Here is a 23,743-nt window from a genome sequence, read left to right as displayed (position 1 = left end):
GCCCAGGTAAGAGCACACAGGATTACAGCTTATACGAGTTAAGTGCTTTACAATGAGGACTCATTTTTAGATGAGATGTATTACATAGAAAAGAGACCCAATTGTCACTTGTCTGAGAGCTATCACTAGCCATTTTGTCAACAGCTCGTATGTTACTGAATAATCATAAACTTTCTAATGGCAAAGCAGGAGCCCCAGAGAACAATGACAAAAGATGGCAAGGATGTAGGAGAGCCTTCGTCAATCTGGTGCCCTTCAGATATTTTGGGCTATGACTCCCGTCAGTTCTAGCCAGCACAGCTGATGGGAGTTGTGGTTCTGAATAACCAAAGGGCACCAAGCTGACAAAGACTGAGTAGTGGACTCAGTTCAACAGGTAAAAGTTCCATATTCAGGTATCCTTAATGAAATAGCCTACTTTCTTCTATACAGTGAAGTGGCCAAGTTTGCTGACGACACTAAATTGTTCAGGGTTGTTAAAACAAAAAGGGATTGCGAAGAGCTCCAAAAAGACCTCTCCAAACTGAGTGAATGGGCGGAAAAATGGCAAATGCAATTCAATATAAACAAGTGTAAAATTATGCATATTGGAGCAAAAAATCTTAATTTCACATATACGCTCATGGGGTCTGAACTGGCGGTGACCGACCAGGAGAGAAACCTCGGGGTTATAGTGGACAGCACGATGAAAATGTCGACCCAGTGTGCGATGAAAAAGGCAAATTCCATGCTAGCAATAATTAGGAAAGGTATTGAAAATAAAACAGCCGATATCATAATGCTGTTGTATAAATCTATGGTGCGGCTGCATTTGGAATACTGTGTACAGTTCTGGTCGCCTCATCTCAAAAAGGATATTATAGAGTTGGAAAAGGTTCAGAAGAGGGCAACCAGAATGATCAAGGGGATGGAGTGACTCCCTTACGAGGAAAGGTTGCAGCATTTGGGGCTTTTTAGTTTAGAGAAAAGGCGGGTCAGAGGAGACATGATAGAAGTGTATAAAATGATGCATGGCATTGAGAAAGTGGATAGAGAAAAGTTCTTCTCCCTCTCTCATAATACTAGAACTCGTGGACATTCAAAGAAGCTGAATGTTGGAAGATTCAGGACAGACAAAAGGAAGTACTTCTTTACTCAGCGCATAGTTAAACTATGGAATTTGCTCCCACAAGATGCAGTAATGGCCACCAGCTTGGATGGCTTTAAAAGAAGATTAGACAAATTCATGGAGGACAGGGCTATCAATGGCTACTAGCCATGATGGCTGTGCTCTGCCACCCTAGTCAGAGGCATCATGCTTCTGAAAACCAGTTGCCGGAAGCCTCAGGAGGGGAGAGTGTTCTTGCACTCGGGTCCTGCTTGCGGGCTTCCCCCAGGCACCTGGTTGGCCACTGTGAGAACAGGATGCTGGACTAGATGGGCCACTGGCCTGATCCAGCAGGCTCTTCTTATGTTCTTATGTTCTTACAGTAAATCTCTATTAACTGTCCCTCTTAGTCATCTAAGTGCTGGTCCCATCTCCCATATAATTTTACAAATACCATTTCCAGATGAAACTTTTTTAAAAAAGAAACCTCTGAGGAATGGTTGTCCGGCAGATATTTGTTAATTCCAGAAGGACTGGGAACTCTGTCCCCATTAGGAGAAAAAGAATCGTGAACTACATGTTATAAATAGCCTTGAGAAAGAACACAATGGGGAAATATATAGAGATGCATCTCGTGATGTGATAAATGAGGATTTGTGATTCAGAGTGACTCTGTAAGTTTATTGATTAAAGATGACAGAGGCCTGAGCAAAACAGGGGCAGAGGATGCAGTAATAGAGAAACAGACAAAATCAGTCATATTAATTCAAATACACCATAGAGAGAGAAGAGGCCTTCCATGAAGGGCAGGAAGTGAGTGAATGGATAAGACTGCTTGGAAGCTGGAGATCACGGGCCGGAAATGTGGTGTTGAATGTCACATACTGATTTGAAGTTCCTAGCCAGAACTTTGGCTGTAGGTTTTTAGAGCAAGTTAAAACCATCACAGAACACCGCAGCTGTGAGTTCTTTCCAACACAATTTTTAAAAATTGGAAACAAACTTGCAGATCATTTGACAGAATAGAGCATACCTAGTAATCAGCTTCTTGTTGTATCGCCTTTCATATGCCGCACTGATAGCTAGCGAAGCTACGAAGGAGCAATCGGACACAATTGTCTGGGGAACAAAAAGAGCTAAGGAGTATCACTGACAAGCAGGTCAATGTAGAGAGGATTCAGAAAAAGCAAACAATAACTTAGTTCCCTCAACTGACAGGAAATACGTGAAAAGGACTGTGATCCAATTCAAGGCAAATATGCTTGAAATTGTAAATGTTTCCTCAAAAGTCAGATAACCACATCTGAAAAGTACCCTAGGGTACCTAGGGATGGGGATGCTGTGGCCCTCTAGACGTTGTGGACTCCAACTCCTATCAACATGGCCAATGGGCAGGGATGATGGGAACTGGAGGACCAGCAACAAATGTAGGGCCACAGGTTTGCCATCTCTGATATGTCAGTTCTTAGCCACAAAGTATGCAAACTTCTAGATTCTCTGCTAGATCCAAAGTCATTAATGAAAATATTCTCCATTCACTTAAATGGATGAGACAGATTTTATCTTCCTCTAAATCATCCATCATTCCCATGTATTGTTAAATATAACTTGCTGCCAAATGTTGTTGGAACTCCAGTTCCCATCATTCCTGACCACTGGCTATGCTGGCTGAAGCTGATGGGAGTTACAGTCCAATAACACTAGGAGGGCCACAGGTCTCATAAACCTGCATTAGAGGCTGCAAATGAAATAGCAATTTTGATTCCTCAATTAGGGCTCTTAAAGGCGGGTCAGAGGAGACATGATAGAAGTGTACAAAATTATGCATGGCATTGAGAAAGTGGATAGAGAAAAGTTCTTCTCCCTCTCTCATAATACTAGAACTCGTGGACATTCAAAGAAGCTGAATGTTGGAAGATTCAGGACAGACAAAAGGAAGTACTTCTTTACTCAGCGCATAGTTAAACTATGGAATTTGCTCCCACAAGATGCAGTAATGGCCACCAGCTTGGATGGCTTTAAAAGAAGATTAGACAAATTCATGGAGGACAGGGCTATCAATGGCTACTAGCCGTGATGGCTGTGCTCTGCCACCCTAGTCAGAGGCAGCATGCTTCTGAAAACCAGTTGCTGGAAGCCTCAGGAGGGGAGAGTGTTCTTGCACTCGGGTCCTGCTTGCGGGCTTCCCCCAGGCACCTGGTTGGCCACTGTGAGAACAGGATGCTGGACTAGATGGGCCACTGGCCTGATCCAGCAGGCTCTTCTTATGTTCTTAAACATAATTAATATATTCTGGGTGCGACAGATTCAGAACAGGATCAGCTTGTTATTGCTCCTAAAAGAAGGATGGGGAAGGGGCAAGAAAGGGCAGGAAAAGGTGAGAGCGGCCTTCTTTTCAGATAGTGAAAATGTCAGCACCTGCTACCTTCCTTCATTTTTCCGAGGACAGCTACTGGGTCACAGTTAATATTTAGTATTAATGCAAAACTGTAAGCACCAGGAAGCAACACCCTAGGACTTACTTCTGAACAAAGAGGTTTCAAACCAAACTGTAGGCCCTCAAAATAATGAAAACAATCTTTTTATTTATTTATATCCCGCCCTTCCTCCCAACAGGAGCCCAGGGTGGCAATACACACAAAGGAAGCAGCAGCACTCATGGATTTTGAGGAGAATGTTAATTTAGTGTCTTTCTACTTTCTACTACAGAAGAAAGGTGGAGGGTCAGATTGGAAAGATCCTCCTTACCTGTTTTATGCTGAAGCTTGACACTGTGTAGATCATGGTGGGATTGTTAGTTATCTCATCTGGCCGCACCCATCGAGAAAACATTGCCGTTTGCTTGGGAGACAACGGCAGCTTGCCACATTTATCTCTGAAATCAAAACAAGGTCCCCCCATGCAGACACAAGAACTCTTTGTAAAGTATCCATGGACTGGTAAAATCTTTTTGTCACACATCATTTAATCAGGGCAAGCAGAAGGTTTAAAAACATCTTAACATCTTAACAAGCAATTCCAACACAGACGCAGACTGGGATAAAGTCTCAACTTAAAAGACTTGTTGAAAGAGGAAGGTCTTCAATAGGCACCGAAAAGAGAACAGAGATGGCGCCTGTCTAATATTTAAGGGTTCCACAGGGTAGGTGCCGCCACACTAAAAGTCTGTTTTCTGTGTTGTGCCAAATGGACCTCCTGGTAAGATGGTATCTTATCTTGCTTCCTTGTTCCTGGCACTGCAGCCTCCAGTTCTTGATCAGCCATGTCTGAACTCCTACACTAAACTATACCCTGACTGCTCCAATATCGACCCTTGCAGGCTACTTACACCTCCTTACCAACAACCAAACCAATTGTCCATACGATAAAAAGATCCTGGCTATAGATCTATAACTTGGGTTTATCTCCTGGGTTCCTCACACATTCTATATCTATCCTTCTTGGGGTCCAGAAAGCCACAATACAAAGGAGCTCTCTCTCCTAAGGGCAAGAGTGGCTTTACTATCTGCTTTTAATTTTTTTATTCTTTGCTGTTTTTCTTTAAGTATCCTGCCAGTATTATTTAACTGCTGTTGTATGGGTTATATTATGTGATCATGAAATTTTATCTTTTAATATGTTGTGAGCTCCCTTGGGAGGGTTAATTCTGTAAGGTGGCCCTATAATTAATGAAATAAATATTATTCAGCAATTACTTTTTGAGGTTGACTTATAAACTGAAATGTGCATGTATTTCCCTTCCCACCCATTATTTAAATCTGAACATCTCTCAGGCCCCCTTAGAAGTAGGGCCCATGAGTGACTTCAAGCAGCATAAGGGAATCTCAAGAGATGCAGAAAGCATTTCAGAGACCACATAAGTCAGACAACTTATATTCACTTTGAAAAAAAGGCTCTGGAAAAGTTGCCCAATTAACTTGCTCATGATTCCATGGTCCTAAAACAAGTGTGAAACAGAGGGCACTTTGGGAGATACTTATAGTAGGAATGAGCAGAACCCTGAAGTGAATATTTTGCGACTCCTTCATGACAACATGACAGCAACAATTTTGGACAATAATGGCTTTCAGAGCGATCCATTCAGAGTGGGATCAGGCGTAAAACAGGGATGTGTCATTGCTCCTACCTTATTTGCTATCTTCATTGCTATGATTCTACACCTTATTGAGGGGAAACTTCCTACTGGTGTGGAAATCATATATCAAACAGATGGAAAGCTTTTTAATCTCAGTGGGCTGAAAGCAAAAAGTAAGGTAATGTCAACCTCTGTCGTGGAACTTCAATATGCCGATGACAATGTAGTCTCTGCACATTCAGAGAAAGAACTTCAAACTATCCTAAATGTCTTCGCAGAAGCATATGGACAGCTTGGGCACTCACTTAATATTAAAAAAACCAAAGTGCTTCATCAACAGGTGCAAACTAGTCCCTCTGTAGCACCATCAATCCAGCTTAATGGTGCAACACTGGAGAACGTTGATCACTTCTCCTATCTTGGCAGCCATCTCTCTTTAAAAGCTGACATCGATGCTGAAATTCAACATTGTCTGAGCTCTGCGAGTGCCGCATTCTCCCAAATGAAGTGTAGAGTGTTCGAGGATTGGGACATTCGCAGGGAGACCAAAATGCTTATTTACAAAGCCATTGTACTACCGACCTTACTGTATGCCTGTGAAACATGGACCATTATAAACGTCACTCCCAACTTCTTGAAAAATTCCACCAACGCTGCCTCTGGAAAATTGTGCAAATTACTTGGGAAGACAGACGGACTAATGTTAGCGTTTTGGAAGAAGCAAAGACTACCAGTGTTGAAACAATGATCCTTCAACATCAACTTCACTGGACCGGCCATGTTGTTCGAGTGCCTAATCACCGTCTTCCAAAGCAGCTACTTCTCCCAACTTAAGGATGGAAAATGGAACATCGGTAGACAGCAAAAGAGGTTTAAATATGTTCTTAAAGCAAATCTAAAAAAATGTAACTTGAACATTGACAACTGGGAAGTCTTGGCCCATGAACGTCCCAAATGGAGGTCGGCTATTATCAAAGGTGCTGTGGACTTTGAAGAAGCACGAATACAGGGCGAATGGGACAAACAAGCTAAACGGAAGGCACGTCAAACAAATCCTCATCGCGACCATCTTCCATCTGGAAACGTATGTCCTCACTGTGGGAGGCTGTGTGGATCCAGAACTGGCCTCCACAGTCACTTATGGACCCACTGTTAAATACCTTATCTTGGAAGACAATCTTACTCGGCCACGAGTGATCGCCAATGAATGAATGACAAGTTAAAAAGGAAATTTCCTTCCAGCTTTCATTGCATTGATCAGCCAGGGATCAAGAGGCCCATTCATTCATTGTATTTAGTCTATTTAAACTATTAAAGATTTCCATTTTCTAAAGTTTACAAATAGGTGTCCACTATGTTGTGGTCCCCTCCAACATTTGCCGGCACAAACATTACAGATTGGCTTCATCTGAAGTGGTGCCATTGATACATGGCACTGTAAGCATTTTTTACAATAGTAGCAGTGATCACAAGTTTAATGTTGGTACTTCAGATTTCAGACTATTTTTACAGTGCTTCTAAAATCTGAATGAATTCAACTACCATAAGCAGGTATCAATGGATTTTACCTTTCATAGCGTTCTAGCATTAAAGGGACCATATGATCATTATTTGCTTGACAGAAAATTCTTAAGAACAGTAAGAAATGAGAAAGCATTTCAGAAAGTACATCGCTAGATAGCTTATATTCACTTACGAGAAAGGTACCGGAAAAGCAAAACGTTCTCTCAGGTCAACACTCATGAAAGGGACATATTCAACGCCATTTATCTTTGATGTCTTCCTGTGAAAACATGATCCAAGATGTCAGACGCACAACACTATTCAAAATCCATTTGTTTCCTACCATGTCAGTTTCTAGACGTACAGTTGAAGTAAACCAGCTTGACATGACTGAAACCCAAGGCGGCTTACATATGGTTCCCACGCGGTCTCCCATCCAGACCTGACCCTGCTTAGCTTCAGCAGGGAGCTGGCCTTATGTGCCTTCAGACCATAACCCGGGACCTTTTTCCTAAACATCGTAGCCATCAAGGGTTCACAACAGAAGCAGTCTGCAGGCAGGCGGGAACTGCTATGCTAGCTTCCTGGCAAGTGGGCTGCTGTTGTGTATTGGGGGGGAGCAGCAGGAAGGTTGGTGCGGTGCAAACAGACCGGGAGAGCCAATCTGGCACTCCTACCAGTGCACTGGCATCATGCCAACCTCCATGTTGCTCCCCCTCCCTCTCCCGGCTCTGCTGTACCTAGCAAACTCTTTCTGGTGCAGAAAAAAATGAGAAATAAGACAGAACAGTTAAGAATGCACTGCTCATTGCTTGTCTAAAGTCAAAGTGCATCTCTCCTACGTTGGAGGGAATCACTTGGCTCATGATAACACTGCTGCGGTATTATATGTCCTATCACAATATATTGCTGCCATGGCATCTAATGATTAGGCAACAAAACTCCCATCAGATTTTGAAATTACGTGTTGCTTTTATTTGAATGTGGAATTGGCTAGCACGAAAGTGGGAAAACTTTTTCAGACTGAGGGCTGCATTGCCCCTAGGCAACCTCCTGGGGGCCACATTCCAGAGGCAGTCAGAGCCAGAGGGAAAAGTGGGTGGAGCAATGAATGCAAATTTTAACTTTGTACATTAGGCTAGTTTCTACAACCCCCCCCACTTTCTATCCTCCATCCAGGCAATCCAGAGGCATTATCAGAGTTCAATTATACACATTCCAGGGGGAGAAGAAGTAGGACTGCTGAGGCTGTAGCCTGAGGGGAGTAGCAGGGATGAGACAGAAAAGCCTAGAGATGTGACCCACCCCTGGTCTGGTGATACAGAATTTTTAAACAGACACTGCTTCCCCAGACCACTCAGTGGCTTCATCTCTTTGGAACCAGCCTTCCAGGCAGGCAGTTGCTACTGGCGTCTTCCCAATCTTCTGCCAAAGCTGTACCAAGTCCAACTTTCATTTGCTTGTTTGAAAAAGGCGGCAGGTGGTGGTGGTAACCAAGGGTGGTAAAACTATTTCCCCTGTAGCACCAGCGTTTTCCCGTCTCCAGATATGGCTGTATTTATCAACTGCGTATCACACTATTAGCAGTTTTTATTTATTTATTTACTTATTTTCTACATTTGCATTATGAGGGGAAAATTCGATTAGGATACGTGTTGCCTGATGGTTGGGATAAATGCTCGATTAACATTAAGAGCACATGCTGGCTTTTAAGAGCCATGTGACATTTGTTGTGGTCTGGGGCTGGCAAATAATCACGAGTCTATCATTCAGTACTTTTAATCATCCTACGCACGCTAACTCAGAAGAAATCCCCACTGTGTTAACAATGGAGCTTACTCCCGGGTTAAGATGCAGAGCTTGGAAAAGTTACTTTTTTGAACTACAACTCCCATCAGCCCCAGGCAGCATGGCCACTGGATTGGGTTGGTGGGAGTTGTAGTTCAAAAAAGTAACTTTTCCAAGCTCTTAACAATATACTCTTATTGGACTACAGCCAAAAAGAGGCAAGCCATTTTCAACTAGCATGTACTGACACTTGGAATTGCATTTCCTTACCTGAGGACCTGAATCTCCTCTACGGTGTATCGCTGGCCTTGAGGTTCACTGGCATGCACAGCTCTGACAGTCTGTGGCTTATCATTCAAGGAAAAATCCGGTCCCAGTGGAAAGAAAGTCCTCACAGGCTGATTTGGTTTCACTGGAACAGGCTTGTCTTTCTGAGATGGCTTTGAGTCTTTCAGTGCCTCAGCTCTGAAACAGAGTTTACATTTTACATGCAACCAGTTTTAGTTCTATTGATATACAGTATGCCATAATTATATATTGACCATGCATTACATATCATTATTTTTGTCATTGGTTATTATATAAAAATGCAAATGTCATTGTGTGTATACAAAACATATTATTAATAAAAAAACACAGCAGGAGTGGCTGCTCTCTTATGCTACTCTGTATAACATACATGTGAAGTGTCCATAAAACCTTAGTTTCCTCTGCAAGAACAGAATATGGTCTAAAGTTCTCTGTACAGCAAGAACTGTACATGTTATCTTGTATATAAACTGTGTGAGACTGTTTCTTCAGCAAGAATGAAATCTAAAGATTGTGTGGATACTAGCAGCTGTTACATGACAATTTCTTTAGCGAGCTTCTTGTTGCATTGCCTTGCTAAAGATTCCTGTGCAGCCAGAAATTCCACTGCAAACTGCTATTCCAAGATTCTAAATACAGAGATAATTAGAATATGCTTCAGGCTTTCCCCCATTTAATCAGTCACCCTTGCTATTCAAATACGCAAGCTCTTATACCACAGCTAGTGCAATGCCTCCAGACTTGTGTCACCTTTGCAAGTAAGTCCACATTCACAATGATCTATGCAAGGCATGTACAGTCTAAACTAAAAAAAAGAATCAATTTTTGTAAAATTTTACTGCATAGTTGCCTGGAAGCAGTTCCGATTCACCACAGGCGACCAAGGTGAGTAACTATTTACAAGCCTCATCCCCTACGTACCCAACCGATCACTGCATTATGCAGGAGAAGGCATCCTGAGGATACCATTCTATCCAGAGGACCATTCTGCATGATGTCACAGCTGAGCCTTTAGTGTGGCACCACCCACCCTTTGGAACTGGATCTGTGGGCAATGAGCATTTCAGGGGGTAGAATGCAGTGGCAGTCTGGATAAAGTTACAAGCTTTTTCTCTGGCAGGGCTTCCCATTATTTCAAAAGCTGCCAGACAGGCAACAAAACATTTTTTAAAAAATGCAACAGGGAAATAATTACAGATTGGAACCTTTTTACAATGTGCTTGTACAAAACACTGAGAAACTTACCTGTCCAGTGCCTGCCGAGCCAGCTGCTTCAGTTTTTCTTGGAGAGCTGTGTCCGAAGTTTCATTGGCCTTGAATATTAAAAAAAGTTCAAATGTGTGTGTGTGTGTGTGTGTGTGTGTGTGTGTGTGTGTGTACAGCTACTGGGACGGAAAGGATAATTACAGGGCCCATTTTCATGCGTGATTCCTCATGCAGGTTAAGATAAGCATGCAGAAAACTGTTTTAAAGCCCCTATACCTGGGCTGGGGAGCCTTTGGCCCTCCAGATGTTGTTGGACTACAACTCCCACCATCCCTGACCATTGGCCGTGCTGGCTGGGTCTAATGGGAACTGGAGTCCAGCAACATCTGGAGGGCCAAAGTTTCCCCAGCTCTGCCCTATGCAGATCAAGGCTAAACCACAGATTGGTATATATTAGGGATGGAAAGATCTGTCAATTTCAGTCCTCTCAGTTTCTCACTTTTCTAATGTTAAATTCAGATCACATTTCTGCAGCAATCTGCAAATCTTTTCTTAAAAAATCCTCATGAAAGTTCTCCACCATTTTAGTGTAAATTTCTCCAAATAAACACATTTTTGTAGGCAGTTTTCACAAAAGTACACATTTTTGCAAGCCATTTCTCATCACATCATGCCTTTTTGCGTGGTCTTTTCACTCATATATTCATTTTTATGCACACTTTCCCTTAATATATGCATTTGTACAAATATTGTTTAGTTGGTGAACTGCATCCCAAAATTATGATAAATGCGAATTTTGAAGGATGGCTGTGTTTCAGTTCTCATATTATTTCGGAAACTGCAAATTTGATAAATTCTGCTTGAAATGCAAACTGAATAGAAATTCTCACCCATCCCTAGTACATATTAGGGGGTGCGTGTGTGTATTTTTTCCCCCCATGTATCATAATATTGTTGCACATATGCAGGGGAATCTAAAATGTTCAAATCTACATATATCACAGTTTTTCAAGCCAGTAAACAAAGCAGACTTACAAAGAGAGAAGAGTTTCAGCCAATTCAAGGAAATACATAAACTAAAGCTTTATGAAAGATGCAACTCTTGTGTATCAAGGTATTTCCCAAGTTACCCTTCCAAAATACAGGCATACCCCGCTTATAGTCACTTCACTTAAAGTCGCCTCGCTATAACATATATGCTCCATACTCCACCATACCCCGCTTAACGTATGCGTGCTTCGCAATAACAGACACTTAATGGCATGACGCCGGTGCCATCTAGTGGCGATTGCAGTACAGTACATGCATAGATAATTGCTTCACTTTAAGTACATTTTCACTTTACATACACGCTCCGGTCCCATTGCGTATGTTAAAGCGGGGTATGCCTGTACTCTTATTTCTAGAAAAGAGAAGTGGTAATCATACTTGGTGGAGTTACATCATAATGGTGAGATCTTCCTAAAATGAGTTTTGTCTACTGGCCTTATTTGTGTAAAAAAGTGGTACCAGCAACGCTCATCAATGAGGGATGGATCCAGACTGAGGCTGCAATCCTGTATACCCGGGAGTAAGCCTCACTGAATTCAATAGGGCTTACTTTTGAATAGACATGTACAGAATTGCACTGTAACTTAGTTGAGCTTGGGTCCCACTGAAATCAATGGAATAAGCTAATCATGGCTTAAAACCCACTGATTTCAATGGGACTTAAGTGCAAGTAATGTAACTTTGATCCAACCGGTAGTACTTATTTCCATAAATCAGGAATAGCATTGGCAGAGATTCCCCACAATCCTCTGCCACCTGTTTCTATTTCAGAAGGATTTACTGCAAGAAATATGTTCACATGTGAAAATTCATGCAGTAATTGAAAATGCTCCAGAAAGTATTCAGTACGATACATATACAAACAAACCTGAGGGAGGGACATAGCATATGCCCATTCAATGCAGCTTTCCAAAAGAAAGGCAAGCAAAAAAAAATCCCAAAACCCTCCAAAGAAATACAGGTACCACTTTTTAAGTCAGTGTCAAAGGGTGTGCATCCACATCACATTTGCCACTGAAAGCAGTGGGGGAACGGTTTCCAACCCTTAACGTAAACCAACCTGAAACACACTGGTTGGAAGCAAAATGCAAAATAGTTACTCAGAAAGAAGACCAGTGCTTTCTTACATTCCCTTTCACAGGCTTCTTTTCATGTTACATCTAACCAAAAATGGCATCGTCAAGGATCCAAAACAATAATTCTTAAAAACTGATGTGCGCACACCCTTTGCATGCCAGTCATTTGCAGAAATGGAAGAATTTCTTACCATGACATAATTCCACCAAGTTAAGTTGGTAGCTTAACATACTGTTTTCAAACAGAGTTCCACGGCTTCTGTGTACAGCTCTATGGCTTCCTCCCTGTTGCCTTTCTCATCTTCATCAAAAGCCTGGGTAACCAGGAAGCGGGCACGCTCCAAGTCCAACTGCTGCTTTGACTTCAAGGGGTCAACTTTTTGCACTGGATTAGGAAGAAAATCATGAGCTTCCCCTGTTGAGCTACTGACATGACTCTTGATTATTGCTATTAATGTGCAGATAGCCATGCACCATGTTACTTCCATCTGAATATAGGAAGCTGCCTATCCTGTGTCAGACGATTGGTCCACCTAGCTCAGTGCTATCCACAACGACTGGCAGCAGCTCTCCAGGATTTCAGTCAGGGGACGTTCCCAGTCCTACCTGGAGTTGCAGGGATTGAACCTGGGGCTTTTTACATGCAAAGCAGAGGCTCTACCAGTGAACTGCAGCCCTATTCTCCACTCTGAAAATAATGATAGTGATCAACAATCCTAGCCTTAGATCTGAAAATGAGTTGCTATTACTTTTATGTAAACAATGATTAGCCCTGTTTTATCCTTGGAATGCTTTTAGGCCAGGGATGGAGAACCTGTGGTCCTCTATATGTCCTGACCATTGACCATGCTGGCTGGAGCGGACAGAAATCCAACAACATCAGGAAAATCACATGTTCTCCATCCCCGTTTTAGGCAGTGGCTACATGCTGTTGGCATGGCGTTAACTTTTCTCTGTTTTATATTGATTATTTTAATGCTGCATTTTAGGCTGTGGGCACACTAGTCGCTTCAAAAGCAGCAAGAATGGGGTTTTTTGGCTGTGTTTTGAAGCGACTCTGTCCCCAGGTGGACACACCTCCCTTCCCCATTGCTTACTTCAGATCCTTCAGGACTGCCCACAGCAAAACGTAGGGCCAATCACTGTCTTTGCCTGAGCCTGCAGCAAAGCGCTTCCATTAGTCACACCTGGAGGGGCAATGGGTTGATCTACCAATCAGCTGTGAAATCTGTCTGAAGCAGAATTTTAAAAAATGCACTGGAGCTGATCTGACTAGGTTTCAGAGTAAAAAGAGGCAGAGTTTGATTAGCGCTGTCTGCCCCTTTTAAGAAGACAGAGGTGGAGATGCACTGGAACCAGCCCAGCAGTAAGTGTGTCTCTACCCTTGGACTTTGTAGTTTTATCGTGCTTGTTATATACTGTACATTGCCTGGAGAATGTTAGTTATTGGGTGGCTAATACATACAATAAATAAAATAAAAATAAAATAAAACCCTGTACAAAGACGAACAACTTGCACCGAATTCAATGGAAGTTGTAAGTGGCTCTGAGAAGCTGGGATTGGTTCAAGAATCATCCATTGAAAATGCAAGGCAAGAAACTTGTAAAGGAGTAACCTGTTTAGCTTAAGGGTGTCTAATACAATTTTGCCTCTTAAAAAACACCCCCCAGCAGCTTATTTTTACTTTAAAGGGCACTTCACACATTACAAAAGTCCTATACCTCCAGACAACATGTAATATTGTAGATTTCAAGGATGGCAATTGAGTGCATGGGCTTTTCACAGTATGCAGGCTTCATGCAGCATTTTAATTCCTTTGATGAAGAAAATGAGTTTGGGACTGTGGGAGAGATGCTATAAAACCTGAAAATTGCAATGGCTCTCAGCAGACCACTTAGTTTTTACAAATCTACACATGTACACAATTCGTATTTTAATAACCATTTCTAATGAGGAAGGGGTCTGCTTTTGTGAGCAAAGCTGTCCAAAGTAAAAAAAAGAAATCAAGTGCAGGGTCAAAGGCAGATATTCTTAAGTATTCTACAACCTTTCCACAGACTATCTCTTGAGGACCACAGTTTATTTACTATTGCATTTATATCCCACCTTTCCTCCAAGGAGCTCAGGAGGCATACATGGCTCTCCCCCAGTCTCCATATCATCCTCACAACAAGCCTATGAGGTAGGTTGGGATAAGATGTGGTGACTGGCACAAGGTGAGCTTCATGGCCGAGTGGGAATCTGAACCCTACCCCCTCAGGTTATAGTCCAAAACCCTAACCACAACATCACATTAGCTATAACCTGTGTTATACAATGCACCTGGTTGATTCCCTAATGAAGATAGAAAAGTGTGGGGGGTGTTGTTTTTCTTACTAACCTGCTGAGTATAGGGCTTGAACTCTTTCCAAATATTCACTTATTTTCTCTGGAATACTTTCCAAGGTTGATCCTGCCATTGCAGCATAAATCAAAGCTTGTGCAGCTTCCTGGGAAGGGAAAATGTAACCTAAGTGTTAAGCCTTCTGGTTGCTTTAATTTTTTTATCTTCCTTGAATATATTATTATTTATTAGATTCCTTAGCTGCCCCTCACCATAAGGTCTCAGGGCAGGTTACAACAACTTAAAAATACAATATTAAATTTCAGTTAAAACAAATTACAATCAAGAGAACAGGATGGATCCTAAAAATCTCTCTCTCAGGTTTCAAATGCCAGGGTCGAGCATAACCTCATTTGCAGAGATGCTTTCCTGTCCATTCACCTCAAAAACCTGTAGAAAAAAATCCACATTTGTGAATCTAATGCTAGCTCCTAAAAACAGCAACGTACAATCCTTATGAAGAACGCAATATCCATTAGCTGCAGTAAGATAACATCTTTATTATCTGCTCTATACATTTAAAGCAAGATACTACTTTAAACAGTCATGGGTTCCCCCAAAGAATCCTGGGAACTGTAGTTTAAGGGTGTTAAGAGTTGTCTGGAGACCCCTATTCCCCTCACTGAGCTACAGTTCTCAGAATGGTTTAACAATCAATCCCTCTTCCCAGGGAACTCTGGGAATTGTTGCTCTGGAGAATAAGTGTAGTTCTGGGGAATAGGTGCAGATGGTTCAAACTAAATGTCACAAAACAGTGAGCAAACTTCCATGTTCTCTCTCTCTCTCTTTTTTTAAAGGTTGAAGATGTGGGGAGAGCAAAAATAGCTGGACATCATGTTGACAACCCAAACCCTGGAGTTTGTAACAGTTTTATGACGAAGTGCTAAAGGTATCAAGCAGTTTTAATTAGACCCGACCTTGCTAAACAAAAACCAAATTTAATTTTGTACCAAGGGCTGCTGTGACATAGAAACAATAATGGCCGATATCCACCCTTTGGCTTAGACTTAAATGGCATCTAGCAGTTTTGACCAATTTCTTCAATAATGCACATTTCGACATCACCAAGGACAGGCAAATAGAAACTTACCTTAAGTTACCAAATCGCAAAAGCCATTTCCTCACTAAGCAGCAGAAAGGCAGGAACCTTTCTAGGCACTTCTACAGCCAACGTCTCGCCAACAACATTAATAACAAAGAAAATTATTTATGTCTCTGCTAGTCCTCCACAATGTCAAGAAGACATAAAGCATCTGTTCCCATAAAATGAACTGAGAAAAAGGGGAGGACCAAGGTTCAATGAAACATTTTATTCATCATGCTAAAATAAAACATTCCATAATCCATTTTTTCTTCATTTTTTTCAATTTTTCCAATTTTCAGGAAAAAAACAAAAAGGCTTCAAAAAAAATGGGGAAAAACTGGGTTTTTTCCAGGCCTTCACATCTCTAGGAAGGAGAGGGAAGGGGCAAAAGGGAGGGGATTGGAGGAAGGAGGAGGGGAGGGCAGGTTTGATAACTTGCATGTTTATTGAGTTCAGTGGGATTTACTCCCGTGCAATCATGCTTAAGATAGGTAAAACTGACCATGGGGAGGAGGAGGAGAAGCGGGAGGGGGAAGGATGGGATTGGAAGGGGATGGGGAGGGAGGGGCAAAGGAAGTGGGAGGGAAGGGGTAAGAGGGATGGGATAGGAAAGAGGAGAGTGGGTTTGATAATTTGCATAGTTTTTGAGTTCAATGGGATTTATTTCTGCGCAATCATGTTTAGGATAGATGAAACTGACCTGGGGGAGGGGCAGGGAAGGAAGGAGGAGAGGGAGGAGATTGGGTGGGTACAGGGCAGAGGGGAAGAACCTTTCCTTTCCAAAAGAAAAATATTGTGAACAGTATCATTGCTTTTCAGTGTTTCCCCCACCTTTTTATTCTCCAGCAGGCACATGTAGCCTCCCAACCAAATTGAAACCAAAGCTGTCCCTGGCCGCATCCACACCAGACCTTTATTTTACTTTAGACAATCATGGCTTCTTCCAAAGAATCCTGGGAAGTGTAGTTAGTGAAGGGTGCTGAGAGTTGCTAGGAGATGCCCTGTTCCCCTCACAGAGCTTCAATCAGAGCGGCTGACTGTTAAACCAGTCTGGTCACTGGAGCTCTGTCAGGGGAATAGCAGTCTCCTCTCAGCACCCTTCACAATCTACACTTCCCATGATTCTTTAGGGGAAGCCATAACTGTCTCAAGTGAAATAAAGGTCTGGTGTGGGTGTGGCCCCCTGATTACGCAAGTCCAGCAGCTGTGAGTCTGGCTTTTAGAACTCTGACAGTTGGTTCTTACTGAGCATGCCGGACGTTATCATTGAGTTCAATGTAAAATGTCTTAAATTAATTAAAAACCAGCCAGAGATTTTTTAAACGTTTATACTGCAGAAGATGAAGGTCGGAATATGGGGCAAGGTCAGTAATAGGATTACAGGTAGTCTGTGTACACAGCTGATTTTTTATTAATTTCAACAAATTATGAGAACTCTGACAGAAAAATGTCCAAAAGGGGTCTGGGTTTTTTCTCTCTTTTTACACTTTAAACTCTTGATTCTCTCTGACTATTTTGTGTGTCACCATGAACATTTAGAGGGTTGTTATGCAAGCATTTCTGAGTTCAGGACTATAAGTTTTGTATGCTTTTGTTTCAAAATGAGCTTATGGAAAGCTTCAGAATGGTATGGGGTATTTTCAATTTAACATTGTGGAATGTGAAAAATCAACACTGGCTATAGTATACAGCCATTCTTGTGGCTGTATAATTACTATGAACAGGGCAGGTAAGGCACAACCAACCAAATAAAAATGATCAGTACTGGCATCAGACCCCACTAAAAGCCTGAGTGAATAAACAGGCCTTCTGTGGGCATCTAAAACTATAAAAGATCATGCACCAGCTATGTCACAGAGGGAAGGGAGTTTCTGAAACTGGGATGTCACCACTGAGAAGGCTCTGCTGCGTGTTGCCATGGACTAGGCCTCAGCTAAAAATGGTACAGTCAAGAGTGCCTCCACAGTAAATCTGGGACAAGTATATACAGGAGAAGGCATTCTTTCAGGCGCTTTATGACCATAGGATCCTCCAAAGTTTTCCCCAGCACAATATGTGACTTCATAGAAGTGATGGAATCACTCCATACTTACAGGCTACCAAACATACACACAGACTTGCTATAAGTGTTCTTTCCTACAAGATTCCCTCCAAAAATGGAAATCACTGGACACAAACAACATTTCTACGTATATTTAACAGCAATGCAAGTTTCATTCAGTTAACACAAGAGACCCTTTCACTAGATGATATTGTGGCCTTGTCACCAGGGTTACTCATGCTAATATCTTGACCAGTACCATTTAATGCAGGAGTTCCCAAACTGTGGTCTGTGGACCACCAGCAGTCACAAGCTTCGTTCACATGGTCCGCAGTAAGTTGGTGAATTTGTGGTTGAAGACAGGAGACAGCCCATCCATCATATTAAATATTCATATTGATTTTTAATTTGTTTTATTGCTTTTTTCTTATATTGTATTACAATTTGAATTCCTTGGAATTCAAATTTGTAATACAATACATAAGAAATAAATGAAGTAATAAAAATGCAATTAAAAATCGGACAACATCTAGCGCAACACATTACAACTGCTAACAGAGGCAGAGAAATAATTAAGTAGTCCAAGACCCTAATGAATTTTCAATTGGTCCGTGGGAATTTTTTTTGAGAACCACTGATCCAATGTTAATGAATATATCTTTTGAAGCTGGAGAAGGGCCTACAGTTCAGTGGTGAAGCAAAGGTCCCAGATTCAATCCCCAGCATCTCAAGCAGAAGGACTGGGAAATCCCTCTATCTGAAACCTTGGAGAGCAGCCAAAATAGACAGACCGTCACTTCCTACCCAGCCAGAGTATCCACACTTTGCAAACAATGGTAAGCTTTTCTGTCTTTTTTATTGACTGGAAGCAATTAACTTATAATCGAAGTGAATCAGGAAAGTTCTAGGCACATGGGAAAAGGTGGAAGTTCATTGGTTATGAAATGACTGTACACTACCAGAAAGGTACAGTCATGCAGACCTGAAGTTAGTTTTTAGAATTACAACCACACCATTTGTATCTTCTTGATGGTAAGTCAAACCACATTTTCAAAATACTCACGGCATTTGATATCTGCAGCCTAAATATAATCAAAGCAAATTATATTTTTAAACTCATGATTAAAAAAGCATACTTTTGACAAAATTGTCTAAGGATGTTGCTCTGGCCTGTCTCTCAGCAAAACTCAGGCAGATCCCCCAGATATTATACGGGAAACATAATAGCTCTCTGAATGTAAATGTGTCCACTTTTCTAAACTCAGCTTGTGTACTACTACATCAACTAGGTAACAGGGAAAAATACTAAAATGTTTACAATAGTTTTATCTTTATTGCAGGCCTGTAAATAGATATGTGCTAATGGCAAGTTAAACATGACAGAGCAAGGGTGTTTAAAAAATGTTGGTTCTTTTTATCTTTGACCAAGATTTCTTGGTTTCAAGGCCAATAAACAACTTGGCTGACTGGAGATCTGAACCTGGATCTTCTCCGTAATAGTCCGACACTCTATACTGGCACTAACCAGTGATCTACACTTCCATTTAGGCAACAGCCTGCTATCTTATGCAAATTCTCCTGGGAATAATTCCCAATAAGGAGAGTGGGAATTACTTCACAGTAAGCAGAGAGGATTGCACCGTGACATAGTTACGCATGGACAGGAGGACTAAAGTTTATTTTGAAAACTACATGTGTTTTTAAAGAAACAATACACCCTTTGTAAAGCATTATACGTAAGCAGAGGTTCTCTTTATTATACTCTGGATTAACCACATTATTTGAAAATAAAACATTCTAAGCTGTCTCCCATTCCTTCTCCTCTCTTCTTTCATTACACAGACTTCATTTAGTCTTTTCATTTCCCCAAATTTATGGTTGTTCTAACTGCTCTCCAGGGCATTTCATGATAAATTCCAACTTCTGTGTATATGCTAATCTGATTTATAGCACAACCTATGCATGTTCACTCAAGTTCAGTTCCTTCCTCTTTCAATGAGGCTTACTCCAGGTAAACATGCAAAGGATTGCAGCCGTGTTCTTTTGCAAGTAGATAATAAACGGCCACCATCTACAAAGACGTGCGGTTGGATAGACTGACATGTAGTGCTGACCCTGCCTATGTAACTTTGGGTAATCCAACGCAAGTAGGTTTTACAATGCTGAGCTCCAATGGGAAAGTATATCTTTAGTTCAGAGGTGGGGAATCTTCTTCACACGCCGAGAAGCTCTTAGGGAGCCACATAGTAGTGCTGGGTGGATCTGGGGCAAAAGTGGACACTGCAGTGGGTGTACCTCTTACCTTTGTACAGTTGACTACATTCTGGCTAAATAGGTTTCCACCACACATATCCCTCCATCCAGCCAAGCAAGAAGCATTATTATAGTTTAAGGGCACATTCTCGCCAGGCAAAGGCACATGACGATGGTGTGGAGCAGAACCAATGAAGGGTGTGCCCTGGGGAGGTTATGTGGCTTAAAGAGAGTCTCAAGAGCTAGTAGAGAGGCCTGGAGAGCTACATTTGGCCCCCAGACCTGAGATTCCCACCCCCACTTTAGTAAGAAGCAGTCAGTAAAGACCCATGCCCCTGCCATTCACACATAATACACAGATGGCACTTTTTAGGATTCATTCTTGGTTGGACTTTGGTATCAGTGGCATACGTAAGGAAGGATGTGTTCTCTACTCTAAGGCTATTCAGGGCCTTCAAGATCAAAACCATCATCCTGAGGTATGGCAGGAAAGATTTTGGAGCACCTGTGGAATGTGATCAATAGTTTGTTTTTCTGTCTTCTCCCTCTCTCATATATGCACACACACATTCTAGGCATACATCTTTAAAATGGGTATAATGAACATGCCGAGAGGAGAATCCATATCGTGGCAATAACCCTCCCAATACCACATGTTGATCAGACCTTATGCACAGAAACTGTACATTACTTATTATAATTGCATCTCTCTTTTCAGACAAAACATGTTTCACAAAGCAGATTGCATCTTAAAGACAGAGACAGAAAGACAACCCCTACACACAGGCTGTCAAGCTAAGAAGAAAATACGTGGAAGGAAAGGGGACGGAAAAGGCAGATGAGGAAGAGAGTTTGAAAATGCCAGAAAAAGTGGTGAGTTGTAAACAGGCATTGATGCCGAGAACAGGCTGAAAAAATGCAAGATACCGGCTGTGTGGACACCAGAGTGCTAATGCACATGTGGGCTGCACAGATCCAATTTTCCCATATAAGCTTTTGTGCACATTTGTCCACACACAAGCAGTTTCAACTGAACTCTTTAATGTTTCCCATCCACACAGTGCTTGATGGGATGTATTCCCACTGTTTGTTGCTGTCCCTCTCCCTCAATTAGTATTTCCCTACCTTTCCTGAGTTCTAAAACCTGCAGTCTGTTGTGGGCATGCATGGAGGCATTTGTTTAATAACCTATGTGTCTGGGTGGTTTTTTTTTTTTGAGACATAAGATTTTGAGACATAAGATATAAGTGTAGGGTGTGTATATATATATGAGAGAGGGAGAAGACAGAAAACAAGTTATTGATCATTCCACTGGTGCTCCAAAACAGTAAGTAAAAAAAATACATTTCATGCCCAAACCCACCAGCAGCCTGAGGAGTGCCTCGGCAATGTAAGCTGGGAGTGCAGAGATAGATGGCACCCAGCAAAACATCACATGTTAAAAAAAACTCTGCTCAAACAATGAATTTCAGTACGTCCACAATTGTGGAACGTGCAATTATATGTTGGATTTTTCCTCCTTACTTCATTATCCGCAACCAGGAAAATCCAAACTAAATGGGGGTGGGCTAGGAAAGTACAGGCTGTCACTGGGATGTGATGTGGACGACACAAAAGATATGAACACATGGGATGCATCAAATCCACTTAAAACTGCAATATCCACACAAAAAAATCCTGTTAATGATGCTATAATATCCTTTGCCACGAAAAGCCAGCTCCAGTCAAGAGTCACAGGCTCCAACTCTGGCGAGTCTCTTGCACTCAACCTGGGGCTGCCTTTGAAGACGGTTCGGAAACTGCAGCTTGTGCAAAATGCAGCAGCCGGATTGGTAACAGGGACCAGACGGTCTGAACATATAAAACCAATTCTGGCCCACTTGCATTGGCTGCCTGTATGTTTCCGAGCTCAATTCAAGGTGCTGGTTTTGCCTTACACGGCTTGGGACCACAATACCTGATGGAACGCCTCTCCCAATACGAACCCACCTGTACACTACGTTCAAGATCAAAGGCCCTCCTCCGGGTGCCTACTCCAAGGGAAGCTCGGAGGGTGGCAACAAGGGAGAGGGCCTTCTCAGTGGTGGCCCCCAAATTATGGGATGATCTCCCTGATGAGGTGCACCTGGCGCCAACACTGTTATCTTTTCGGTTCCAGGTCAAGACTTTTCTCTTCGCCCAGGCATTTTAGCATGTGTTTTAAATTGTTTTTATATTGTTTTAAATTTTAAAATTGTGTTTTAAATTGTTTTTAAAATACGTGTTTTAAATTGTATATTTGTTTTAATGTTTTTGATTGCTGTAAACCGCCCAGAGAGCTTCGGCTATGGGGCGGTATACAGGTGCAATAAATAAATAAAATAATAAAAAACACAAGTTGCCCATTCATTTCTCCCTCCTCCCCTCACTTGCTGTCAGTATGCCTCTGTCACTAAATCACACATTTTCCAGTGGGGTAGCAAAATCAACGGAGTCTTGCGGCACTATAGAGACTAACAAATTATATTATGGCATTAACTTCCATGGACTAGACAACTTGCATCTAATGAAGTGGACAGCATTCCAAGAAAGCGTTTGCCCTAAGAAAACTGCCCAGTCTTTCAAGGGTCCACAAAGTCTTTGCCAATTTTAACGTTCACGCTTTAAAGTTGATTCGTACTCGAACGAGCAGCCCTCTGGGAGGGAAAGAATACTAAAAGGCGGAAAAGATCGCTCTCCCGCTACCCAGCCCCGCGATGGCTGGGGCAGCTCCCCGTCCCATACCTTGTAATAGAATGCTGCTTCACGATATCTACCCCCCTGGTCCCGCTGGACCGCCAGCTGTGCGAACTTCACCGCGTCCTGCTCCAGCGTTGCGGCGTCCATGGCCAGAGACAGTCGCCCAACTTCGCTCTCCCCGGGCCCAGATAACACCTCGCTTCTGCAGCAGCGCCAAAAGCCAATTACTTTCGGTATTCTCTTCCTTTTCCCTGACGTCACGGCAACCCCTGACTCTCCCCCTATAGCCTCGCCTCCTCCTCGAAAAAGGACTTCCTGGAACCACCTGCTCTGTTTTCTCTTGGAAATGTTTACAACGTATTGCGCCTGCGCGTTAGAGGACCACTTACCTACAGGCTGGGACATAGACATGTTCCATATCGAGCGATAGATTGAGTTATCTGGAAAGGGAAGTGAAAGTTGCCCATGGGGACAGCGGGAGAGAAAAAAATCCTGAAGGCCATGACCTTAGGGTAGAGCAGTGATTCCCAACCTGGGGGCGTGCCCCCAAGAGCGTTGTGAAAAAATCAAAAGGGTGGTACGAAGAAGACAGATTTTTTTAAAAAACGGAACTGCAAATAATGGTAAACTATGGGTGCAGTGTTGGCTCTATACCTTTTCTATCTCTATGGTGACCGTTCGCTGCCAGCGCTGTAACCTTTCCCACCCATGACGTTACAGAGCGGAAGTAACTCAAAAGGCTGTGAGGCGGCTGGAGCTCTGCTGTTGCTGTGTCGTTTTCTGGTCACTCAGCTGCATTTCCCTCCCTTCTCCCCGACTGGGTTCTCTTCTTTAGTTTCTTTCTTCTCCACCCCCCTCTCCAGCTCTGCTTGCCTGCCATGTCGGCCCCAGGAAGAGCTTGCTGCGAGTTCGGCAATCTGCTGCGCAAGTTCAAGTTGGTTTTCCTCGGGAGCAGAGCAGTGAGCCTGGGGCTGGGGCAGGCTGCAGGTGAGGGCATGGAGGGTGGGAGGTCTTTGGAGCAACAGGAAGCTACACAGAGGCAGGAATACTCCTGGGGTGGTGGTAGTATGCTCTCAAATGTATATGGTGCCTCACAGAATTATATAAGCAAAATCAGGTAAGATATCTCCCCCCCCCAAGTCAACACCTGTGTAAATCTCATGCCCACA

At 42.5% G+C, this 23,743-nt stretch overlaps 1 protein-coding gene across 4 annotated transcripts in view; it reads right to left on the bottom strand.

Moving 5' to 3' along the window:
• Positions 1-23,040, bottom strand: part of CAPN7 (calpain 7) — a 38,598-nt gene extending 15,558 nt beyond the window's left edge. The window contains exons 1-8 of one of the 4 annotated variants that reach the window (XM_061586399.1): positions 22,964-23,040; positions 14,476-14,584; positions 12,328-12,479; positions 10,008-10,075; positions 8,724-8,918; positions 6,859-6,945; positions 3,836-3,962; positions 2,121-2,206 (exon numbers count right to left, since the gene is read on the bottom strand). In XM_061586399.1, coding sequence (XP_061442383.1) covers positions 2,121-2,206; positions 3,836-3,962; positions 6,859-6,945; positions 8,724-8,918; positions 10,008-10,075; positions 12,328-12,479; positions 14,476-14,554 — 794 coding nt within the window. In that variant the 5' untranslated portion in view covers positions 14,555-14,584; positions 22,964-23,040. Of the gene's footprint in view, positions 1-2,120; positions 2,207-3,835; positions 3,963-6,858; positions 6,946-8,723; positions 8,919-10,007; positions 10,076-12,285; positions 12,480-14,475; positions 14,585-15,568; positions 15,653-22,619; positions 22,927-22,963 lie in introns of those variants that run through there. The other 3 variants (XM_061586397.1, XM_061586398.1, XM_061586400.1) reach the window with 3 other exon arrangements.
• Positions 23,041-23,743: the final 703 nt, after the last annotated feature.

The sequence above is a fragment of the Rhineura floridana genome, chromosome 10 (assembly GCF_030035675.1).
Source record: "Rhineura floridana isolate rRhiFlo1 chromosome 10, rRhiFlo1.hap2, whole genome shotgun sequence".
In the NCBI taxonomy this organism is placed as follows: domain Eukaryota; kingdom Metazoa; phylum Chordata; class Lepidosauria; order Squamata; family Rhineuridae; genus Rhineura; species Rhineura floridana.
This window is presented reverse-complemented; position numbering and strand designations above follow the sequence as displayed.